The 10,172-nt window shown below is 43.8% G+C and overlaps 1 protein-coding gene across 1 annotated transcript; it reads right to left on the reverse strand.

The window, feature by feature from the left end:
• Positions 1-370: 370 nt before the first annotated feature.
• Positions 371-9,785, reverse strand: btg4 (B-cell translocation gene 4). Its single transcript, XM_067970734.1, has 6 exons — positions 9,738-9,785; positions 9,516-9,628; positions 7,723-7,911; positions 7,186-7,323; positions 5,601-5,952; positions 371-968 (listed from the first exon to the last, which is right to left on the reverse strand). Exons 3-6 carry the CDS (start codon positions 7,893-7,895, stop codon positions 783-785), a joined length of 849 nt encoding a protein of 282 aa, XP_067826835.1. The 5' UTR covers positions 7,896-7,911; positions 9,516-9,628; positions 9,738-9,785; the 3' UTR covers positions 371-782.
• Between the last annotated feature and the right edge of the window lie 387 nt (positions 9,786-10,172).

Genomic DNA, 10,172 nt, shown 5'->3' on the forward strand with positions numbered 1-10,172 from the left:
CCCATTAATTTAGTTTAATAAACCTGGTCCAGTTATATCTGAGGAATCCAGCAGATACTGGAGGTCTAACCACCTGCATTTATATAGCGCCTTTAACATGGAAAAATGTCCCAAGGTGCTTCACACGAACCTAAATCAGACAAAAATTGACAGGTGGAAAATTTCCTGCTCGAGCAAAATTATAGAATGTACAGCACAGAAACAGGCCGTTCGGCCCAACTGGTCTGTGCTGGCATTTACACTCCACACGGACCTCCTCCCTCCCCATCAACACACCCTAATATTCCCAGCAGGAACCAGCAGCCAGCACTGGGTAAGAACACGGAGCAGTAAAAGTAGGAAGCACTGTCATAAGTTTAAAAGAGTGGCTTTTTATTTAATATACATTTTCAAACATTTCCATTCCAGCCTTTAAAATGTTTACATGGCAATTAATTATATAAGACGTGTAATAGATAAGAATTTATAAATATGATTGTACAATAAAATGGTTCGTATTCAATCCTCGAGTGAGGAAGGTTAAGAACAGAAACATTGTGCGACTGAGTGCAGTTTTGAGCTTAAAATGCGGGACATCTCCCTCCCTCCCTGGAGCAGAACAGCCCACAATCTACTCAATGGATCTCACTCCTGGATTGCCTGTAAACTAACTTCACAATACGATAGGAGCAGGCGGGCAGGGCTAGAAAGGAAGACAAAGAAAGAGAGAAAGGAAAGAGGGAGAGAGAGGGGAAAGGAGAGAGAGGGGGAGAAAGAGTAAAGGGGAGGAGGTCAAACTGAGCTCATCGCTTTGTGTTCACCCAGTGATACCGATCGAGTCGGGGAGCTGTGAACATTGTGGAGACTCTGTAGGTTTTGTAACCTTTCTGCGGTGGATAGAAGGTGTTGTAATCTTCTGTAAGAAATGTTTTCTTGCGGATAAACCTGGGCCAGGCTGCAACAGCCGAGTGAGGATAGTAATCGTTATTCTGCGAAAGGACAAAGTTTCACATTTAGGCAGAGAGCCAATTTAAGTTAGAATTACAAAACAGGCCGTTCGATCCAACTAGTCAGTGTCGGTGTTTATTGTCCACATGAACAGAATTCTGTTCCATTATTCTTTTATCTCCCTATCTGACCCATTCTTAAATGTTGACCTGGTTTCTGCTTCAATCACTAACTCCAGTGATTAATCCCACAGCCTCATAACTCTCAAAGGTTTTTCCTGCCCTCTATCCTAAATCTTCTATTTGTGTCACCTCATTCTAGACCCCCACCCCAAAAAAAAAATGCTCCTAGCAGTCTGTTTCTATCGACCGGGTCCCATCCCTCCAGAATTTTAAACACCTATCAAATTATCCCATAATAATCTGTTCTAATGAACAAGCTGCTATTCCAGTAGCTTTTAACAGTCTTATCCATTTGGTGCTGTTTTCAATGTCATGAACCTGATCCCCAAATCCCTCTGCTCTTCCACTTACCCCACCTCACATTTACTGACATGGAATTCCATCTGTTACTTTTTTGCCCCATTCCCCCATCTAATCAATATCCCTCAGCTGCCTTTGACCCTCAGATTTATTTACAGTGCCTCCTAGTTTAGTAACATCTGCAAATTTGGCCTCCACTCCCTGTAGCCCCATATCCAAAATCACCAATGTTCAGTGAACAGAACTCTCTGGGACCCACTTCCAACCACTCAGACATGGCCCTTAACTTATACCGTTTCATCCTTTCTAACCAGGTTTTAATCCAATTTGCTCCCCTCTGCCTAATTCCATACCCTTGATCTTTTCCAATAGTCCCATGTAATATAGAAACATAGAAAATAGGAGCAAGAGTAGGCCATTCGGGCCTGCTCAGCCAGTCAAAATGATCATGGCTGATGGTCTAACTCAGTACCCTGTTCCCACTTTTTCCCCCATATCCCTTTAGCATTAAGAAATATATCTATCTCCTTCATGAATACATCTAATAACTTGGCCTCCACTGCCTTCTGTGGTAGAGAATTCCACAGGTTCACCTCCCTCTGAGTGAAGAAATTTCTCCTCCTGTGTTCCAAATGGCATACCCCGTATCCTGAGACTGTGACCCCTCGTTCTGGACTCCCCATCCATCGGGAACATCCTCCCTGCATCTAGTCTGTCTAGTCCTGTTAGAATTTTATATGTTTCGATGAGATCACCCCTCATTCTTCTAAACTCTAGTGAATATAGACCTAGTCAACCCAATCTCTCCTCATACGTCAGTCCTGCCATCCCAGGAATCAGTCTGGTAAACCTTTGTTGCACTCCCTCCATGGCAAGGACATCCTTCCTCAGATAAGAGACCAAAACGGCGCACAATACTCCAGATGTGGTCTCACCAAGGCCCTGTATAACTGCAGTAAGACATCCCTGCTCTGTACTCAAATCCTCTTGCAATGAAGGCCAACATACCATTCGCCTTCCTAACTGCTTGCTGCACCTGAATGCTCGCTTTCAGTGACTGGTGTACAAGGACACCCAGGTCTCGTTGCACCTCCCCTTTTCCCAACCTATCACCATTCAGATAATAATCTGCCTTTCTGTTTTTACAACCAAAGTGGATAACCTCACATTTATCCACATTATACTGCATCTGCCATGTTCTTGCCCACTCACCCAACTTGTCTAAATCACATTGGAGCCTCTTTGCATCCTCCTCACAGCTCACATTCCACCCCAGCTTTGTGTTGTCAGCTAACTTGGAAATGTTACATTTAGTTCCCTCATCCAAATCATTGATATATATTGTGAATAGCTGGGGCCCAAGCACTGATCCCTGCGGTACCCCACTAGTCACTGCCTGCTACCCGGAAAAAGACCCGTTTATTCCTACTCTCTGTTTCCTGTCTGTCAACCAATTCTCAATCCATGCCAGTATATTCCCCCCAATCCCATGTGCTTTAATTTTGCACACTAACCTCATCAAAAGCCTTCTGAAAATCCAAATACACCACATCCATTGGTTCTCCCCTATCTATTCTACAAGTTAGATCCTCAAAAAACTCCAGTAGATTTGTTATGCACGATTTCCTTTTCATAAACCTGTGCTGACTTTGTCCAATCCCGTTAATGCCCTCCAAGTGTTCTGTTATCACATCTTTTATAATAGACTCTAGCATTTTCCCCACTACTGATGTGAGGCTAACTGGTCTGTAATTCCCTGTTTTTTCTCTCCTTTTTAAAAAAAAAAGTGGGGTTACATTTGCCACCCTCCAATCTGTAGGAACTGTTCCAGAGTCTATAGAATTTTGGAAGATGATCACCAATGCATCCACTATTTCCAGGGCTGCTTCCTTTAGTTCTCTGGGATGTAGATTATCAGGCCCTGGGGATTTGTCAGCCTTTAGCCCCATTAATTTCCCTAGCACTTTTTTTTTTTTACTAATACTGGTTTCCTTCAGTTCCTCCCTCTCACTAGACCATCGGTTCCCTAACATTTCCGGGAGGTTATTTGTGACCTCCTTTGTGAAGACAGAACCAAAGTATGTGTTTAATTGTTCTGCCATTTCTTTGTTCCCCATTATAATTTCCCCCATTTCTGACTGTAAGGGACCTTCATTCGTCTTCACTAATCTTTTTCTCTTGACATATTTATAGAAGCTTTTACAGTCAGTTTTTATGTTCCCTGCTAGTTTACTCATACTCTATTTTTCCCTCTTAATCAATCTCTTGGTCCTCCTTTGCTGAATTCTGAACTGCTCCCAATCCTCAGGCTTGCCGCTTTTTCTGGCAATTTTATAGGTCTCCTTTTTGGATCGAATACAATCTCTAATTTCTTTTGTAAGCCACGGTTGAGCCACCTTTCCTGTTTTATTTTTGCGCCAGACAGGCTTTGAAAGTCCATGTACATCTATCACCTCCCTCTGCCACCGTATCGATCACCTCAAAAGGAGGTATTGGTTTGTCAAACACGATCTTCCTTTCTGAAATCACTGTGGGCTTCGAATTGCTGCCTTCAGAAGCATTTAGTAATTTCACCTTAAAAAAATCCTAATTTTTCCCACCAATATTAAACTAACAAAGCCTGTAATTACCCATGTTAGCTCCATCCCCTCTGTGAATGGGTGTTGGCCACTCTCCAGCACACAGCCACTCAATAGAATCTCAAAATATAATTTTTGAGGCCTCCACTATTTCACCTCCCCATTTCCTGGATGTTTCCCATCAGCTCCCAGCACTCTGTCCTCTACTGAATTAACTTCTCCAATGCTTTAATACATCAGTCATCTTTTTCCACCAATTACATTTATTCCCTCCCCAATATCCTTCTCTTTCGTAAATACAAAAAAAGTAAAAATACACTAAGTATCCCCGCCAATTTCAGTTTATCTACGAACTCACATTTAACGATTCTCCCTGCTGATTTGTAGAACGCTGTTTAATTGAGATTCTCCCCCATATTCCCCTTGGCTTTCCTTATTCACCAACCTCATCTTTTAAATACCTACAGATCTCATGCCCTCTTAAATTTTAATTTCTAATTTCCAATCTCTATCCATAGCATTGTCTCCTTTGAGGAGATTTGTTCACTCTTCACCTTTGCAATCAATCTTAAAAAATCATATTTTTGACCTACAGCCCTGTGCACCAATCTCACTTCCCCTCAGCAAGTTCCACTCACCTTCCTAAAATCCACTCTGTTCCAATTTGTGGCCAGCTCCCACCATTAATAGGGAAGCAGGTCTAACAATATTCTCCCACTCAAGAACTGCTGTCGTCACTGGATATAAATTAAGCTCATTAGCATGGAATCAGGCCCTTAATTACATCATTTTCTAGTTTCCTCTGGTAGCTCACTCAAGTGCCCAGAATTCACTCATGACCTTAGCCCGCAGGCTATTTTAACATCAAGAATCACAGGTGAGCCTCATTTTTACCTAGTGCTCACACAAGCACTCGGGAGGGGTCATGGGATAGGGTTCAGCAACAGGAGCCTGGGCCAAGTTTTCCCATCCCTAGCCCAGGGGGAGATGACCAATTGCAGCACTTTTGCTGGACTAAACCCAGGGATTAAACCTTGCACCTTTTGGTCTAGATATCTCAGTTCCAGTCACTCCTGGGCGCCCTATTGGATGATATTGCTTAATTGGGAGATAAACTGCAGTTCTTATCATCTTGTCCCATTTACAATACAGCCAATGACAGCAATACATTGTAATGTGCTATTTTACTGGGAACATGTGCCAGCCAGTCACTGCTATAGAGTCCAGAGATAAATAGACATCTAAACTCTTCAGAGTTAGAAGTATAGATAATCCTTAGTGGATCCTTCCTCGTTAAAGGGTATTTTCAGTGAGGGTAAGAGAGTGGATCAGTTTCACTAGCAACTGGACTGCTCTGGATTAATGTTTCAAGGACCTTTGAATTTCTGACCAATTTCTTCGTGTGTTTGAAAGCAGATGCTGAACAGCAGAACATGGCCCAATCCTTGAGGTGACATTAAATACTCAGATTTTCAATTCAAGGTAAAAAAAGTTTATCGGTACGAGGAATTTTAACCCATTGTGGGGACAAGACGACATCTATAGATTGCTGCAGTGTGAATGAATTTCCTGAAAAATATCATGGTCATTAACTCCTAGACAACTACTGTACCTGGTAGATGCTCTTGGGATTAATCACAGTTGGGATGGTTTGAGGCTCCTCACCAAGGCTTTCTCCTTCCCTGAAATCTTCCAGCTTGTATATACTGTTTGGGTTGCTCACAATTGGTATGGTCTTGGTTTCAAAGGTTTCCTCTTCCCCAACCTGATAGATACCATGTGTGTTGTTTACAACGGAGATCATATTAGACTCCTTGTTGTAACTCTCCTCATCAGAGGACGTACCAGAGTAGTAATCAGAGGTAGCACGTTCCGCGGCACTGCTAATGTGCTGGAAGATTTCAGAGTCTTTGCTATGTTCCTCTAACCTTGTCACGATGAATGGCTGGTTCCTCTCTCCACACCTGAAGCAGTAGAGAGTTAGTTCAAACTTAATCTAACGGGGAAGTTCGGGGGGGGGTGGGGGGGTGTTGGGAAGAGAAGGACACAAATCACAAATATTCATTAGCAGACAGACAGACACAAGACATTGTGGCAACTCCACTGCAAAACTGAAGCCATTTCATCGCCAGTACAGATCAGTTTCCGAGTGAACAGAACATCCACTCCATTCCTTTTCTGCTTAGTGTCCTGCTGAAATGGAATTTTGATTCTGATCAATTCCCAAAAAGTTACTTACTGTTTTTCCTTTAGCTTGAGCCATATAGAAAAATAAAGGCTTTTATGCAAAGCAAGAAACTCAGAGGCCACACACGATGAACTAAAACCTCCCTCCTCCCAGAACACCCCTGGTCCATCCACTCTAGAAATGAGGAAAATACAAGTGCTGAAGAGGCCTCCCAGAGAGTCAAACTCAGTTGGAAATTGCAATGTTTTTTCATCAGTAATTTGATCAATGGTCTTCCAACACGGCCGTTAGCCGTCAGGCTGGAGGAGCCACTGAACTGACTCAGCCCCTCACACAATGGTGAGAGAGTCTGATTGCATCCAATTTTCAGTTACCTATTGAATCTGCAACTAATTAATTGAAGCCACATTAGATGTGGACACAACTATTTCCCTCTGACTGGCTCAAGTCTTTGGTTCTCGCTCATTGAGCATCAGTAGATTATGGAAAGTTCTTCGATTTCTTTTCCCCTCCTGAAGAGAATTCTCACACTGGGCTTTGGTTCAACAAGGCACCAACTGCTTTTATAAAGAGGGACTATTCTCAGTGACTGTCTGGACAGCAATTGGTGACGTTAATCAACAAATGGAGCAATCACTGTACACTTGGCCCGTGAGATCTCCTGGACTGGTTTCGATCACCTGACAGGGGTCAGAGAGGAATGTTCCAGAGTTTTTCTCCCCCCTCCTTTATTGGCCCTTTTTTTGCCTCTCCCAGGAGATTGCAAGGCTGAAGGGGGGGGGGGGGGTAAAAGGAAGTATCTAATCTGATGTTCCAGGCATTTCAAGGCTCGATGGACCAGCTGGTCTTTTCCATATGTTCGTATAATGGACCATCACATCCTCATCAACACATTTACCACACAGGTCAGTAGATGGAGATCAAGGTAGAAACCAGACCAATGTTCTCCTATCCTGGGGACACCAAGCAGCCAGACCATTTAAGAAATTGATATTGAATTAACCCTTACCTACACCACACTTCATTTGGGTCCACCCAGATGGTGAATTCCTTTGGCAGCTCTAAAGAAGAGTATTCAATACTGCTCTCTATACAGGCCTGGAGAAGGACAGGGTCCAATGGCTGACTCTTATTCACTCTGATGCACCTTGGGATGGGAACAAAATCATTTCATCAGGAAAACAAGATCGTGGATCGCAACTGGGGCAAAGCAAGAAATCACACACACACCCCCCCATGGCCCCTCCCACACCCCTCCCACACCAGTCATGACAAGTCCGAGAATGGCAAATGCGTCATTACACAGCACCATCTTCTTAAAGGCACAGTCCTGTAGTCAGGAGTCTTTGCCCCAAGTTCAGATCCGTTGCTAATCACATCACATTCCCAGTGATCAGGACTGGAGTTATTTTCCTAGCAAGGCCCCCCCCCAAAATGAGAAAAGACCCACTCATTGGGTTAAAAGCGAGCTCACACATGGTTTCAGCAATCTCATCTCTTCAAAAGTAATAACACTGAATGTTCCAGCGAGGAGTGCACTCCCTACCTGTAGGCCTGTCCCTTGGGTGGGGTTTCCAGGTACCAGTGATTCTTGTATTTTTCAAACAATATTTTTGTCAGTTTGCTACCAAATTTCTCAATCTTCTGTTTGCTGAGTTTCTCATTCTTCTTCACCAGTCGGGTGATGAAAACCACTGTGGCAGCAATCTCCTCTTTCATTGTTTCAATAGGTCACCTAGAAGGTCCAGTGTTAGACACCATTTAATAGGAATCATCTTCAAAGCAAATAATTTCCCCCAGAACCTGAACATTGTGGACTCCCTCCCCCCACTCAGACAACTGAATACATAAACACAGGTTTCACCATGAGGTTAGCAGATTAAGACAGCAGTTTGTAGCTAGTTACTAGTTCAAAAAAAGTTACTCAAATAACATTTAAAAGGGACACAGTCACAGAGTTTGAGTTGCTCAGTTTGCTCCAACTCCCACTGCACTCTTCAATTAGTCATTTCACTCATTCCAGCAAGGGTCAAATTCCCTAAATTACACTCAATTTAAAAATTTTCAATTTAAGTTGAGAAATAAGAAAAACAAAGAGCCTGTAGATTTTTATATAAACAGAGCACTGTTCACATTCTCAGGACATCCCAAAGTGTTTTACAGCCAATTACTTTTGAATCATCACTGCAATAATCAAAAACAGCAGCCAATTTGCACACAGCAAGATCCCACAAACAGCAATGAGATAATGACTAGATAATCTGTTTTAGTGATGTTGGTTGAGGGATAAATATTGGCCCAGGACACCAGGGAGAACTCCAAATGGTGCAATGGGATTTTTTTTTTACATCCACCTGCAGCCCCCTCCTCCGACTGTGCAGATCTAAATGATGTGCTCAAGTCATGGAGTGGGGTTTGAACCCACAACCTTCTGAATCAGGGAGAGTGCACCATCACCGAGCCAAACTGACAGTTAACACAGCAAAGTGGGAACTTAACATTAAAGAATTTGAATTGAGTAAATTGTATACAGGCCAGAAGGCTTAAACCCTTCAAAGGGTGCAGATAATGTACTCGGACACAATAAGCAGTTCCTTTAACCCAATAACTAAGCTTCAGCAATCAAGGTTTTAAAGGAACATCCTATACAAAGAGTAAACAAACCACAACCCAATCAGATCAGATCGAATTATAGCCAGTCAGCTCAGCCTAGCTCACTCGCCCAGAATACTCTCCACTCACACACAACCGAGTGACTGTAGACTGTCCCCTCCACCAAACACACATTGATCACTGTGTGAAGTTCCCATCAACTCCCTCACATTAGAGATCACAGCAGAGGTAAAGAGTGTCTCCTCTCCCCATCAAAAGAATCACCTTAAATGAGCAGGTGTCCCACTCCACCAGGTGAATCTAAATCCTCCCTGATTAGGAAATGAGTGTTTGAACAGACACCGTCCACTGGTTCATCAAACCAATCACTGGGCTGGAGCTTTAATCTCACTGTGCAGTCAGTCAGCTCCCCCTCCTGTCCAATCACTGAAGCACAGGCCACAAATTTAAAAGATTTCCCCCCTCCCCCTCCTCCTCCTCCTCCTCCTCCTCCTCCACCAGTTTTCTCCCCTGTCCATCTCTTGAAGATATTGACCACCTCCACAGGCACCCCCAGTGGTCATTCTTCATTCATTTGCCTAGAGAATATATAAGTAGGCTATTTTACCATGGGGTGCATCACAGCTAAGCCCCATTCCAGCCTCAAACACACATGCACCCTTCCCAGCAGGAACAACCAATTAACATCTCAAACTCAAAAGCACTGAGGCCAACTAGACTACTGACCTGGTCCTGATCAGCAAACAACACCAGCCCACACCTGGGATCTTCCTGCTCAATATGCCTCCACCAGCTGAACCCCAACAAGGCCAAGGAGGGGGAGGGAAACAAGGACTGACCTTTGATTAGAAAACACAAATCAGTCTGGGAAAGGGCAGGGGACTCATTTAAATTAATGAAACTGGAAATAACAATTAACAACCCCCCAAAACCCTGGAACTAACTGACCTCACATTGGTTGTAACCAGGAATCTCCAACAGCCCCCAAAGTGCATGGGTTGGGCTTTATAGGGGAGGGATTGTGGGCCATCTGCCACTCCCACATCTTCTCAATGAACTTTTAGTAGACAGGAGATGCCAAAAGCTCCAAACTTCACTGATCATTTTTTATCCAGTCCTTTTGTTCTACTTTTTATGTTCTTTCCCTAAAGAAGGGAAATCATTACTGCTGGTCAGCGGCTTGGACATTAACCAGGCTCCTCCCTACATTGACCAGGTCCCTCCCACATGGAGCAGACCCCACCCACATTGACCAGGCCCCTCCCCACATTGGCCAGGCCCCTCCCACATTGAACAGGCCCCACCCACATTGACCAGGCCCCTCCCCACATTGAACAGGCCCCACCCACATTGACCAGGCCCCTCCCACATTACTCAACACCC

This window comes from Heptranchias perlo, chromosome 33 (assembly GCF_035084215.1).
Source record: "Heptranchias perlo isolate sHepPer1 chromosome 33, sHepPer1.hap1, whole genome shotgun sequence".
NCBI classification, from domain to species: domain Eukaryota; kingdom Metazoa; phylum Chordata; class Chondrichthyes; order Hexanchiformes; family Hexanchidae; genus Heptranchias; species Heptranchias perlo.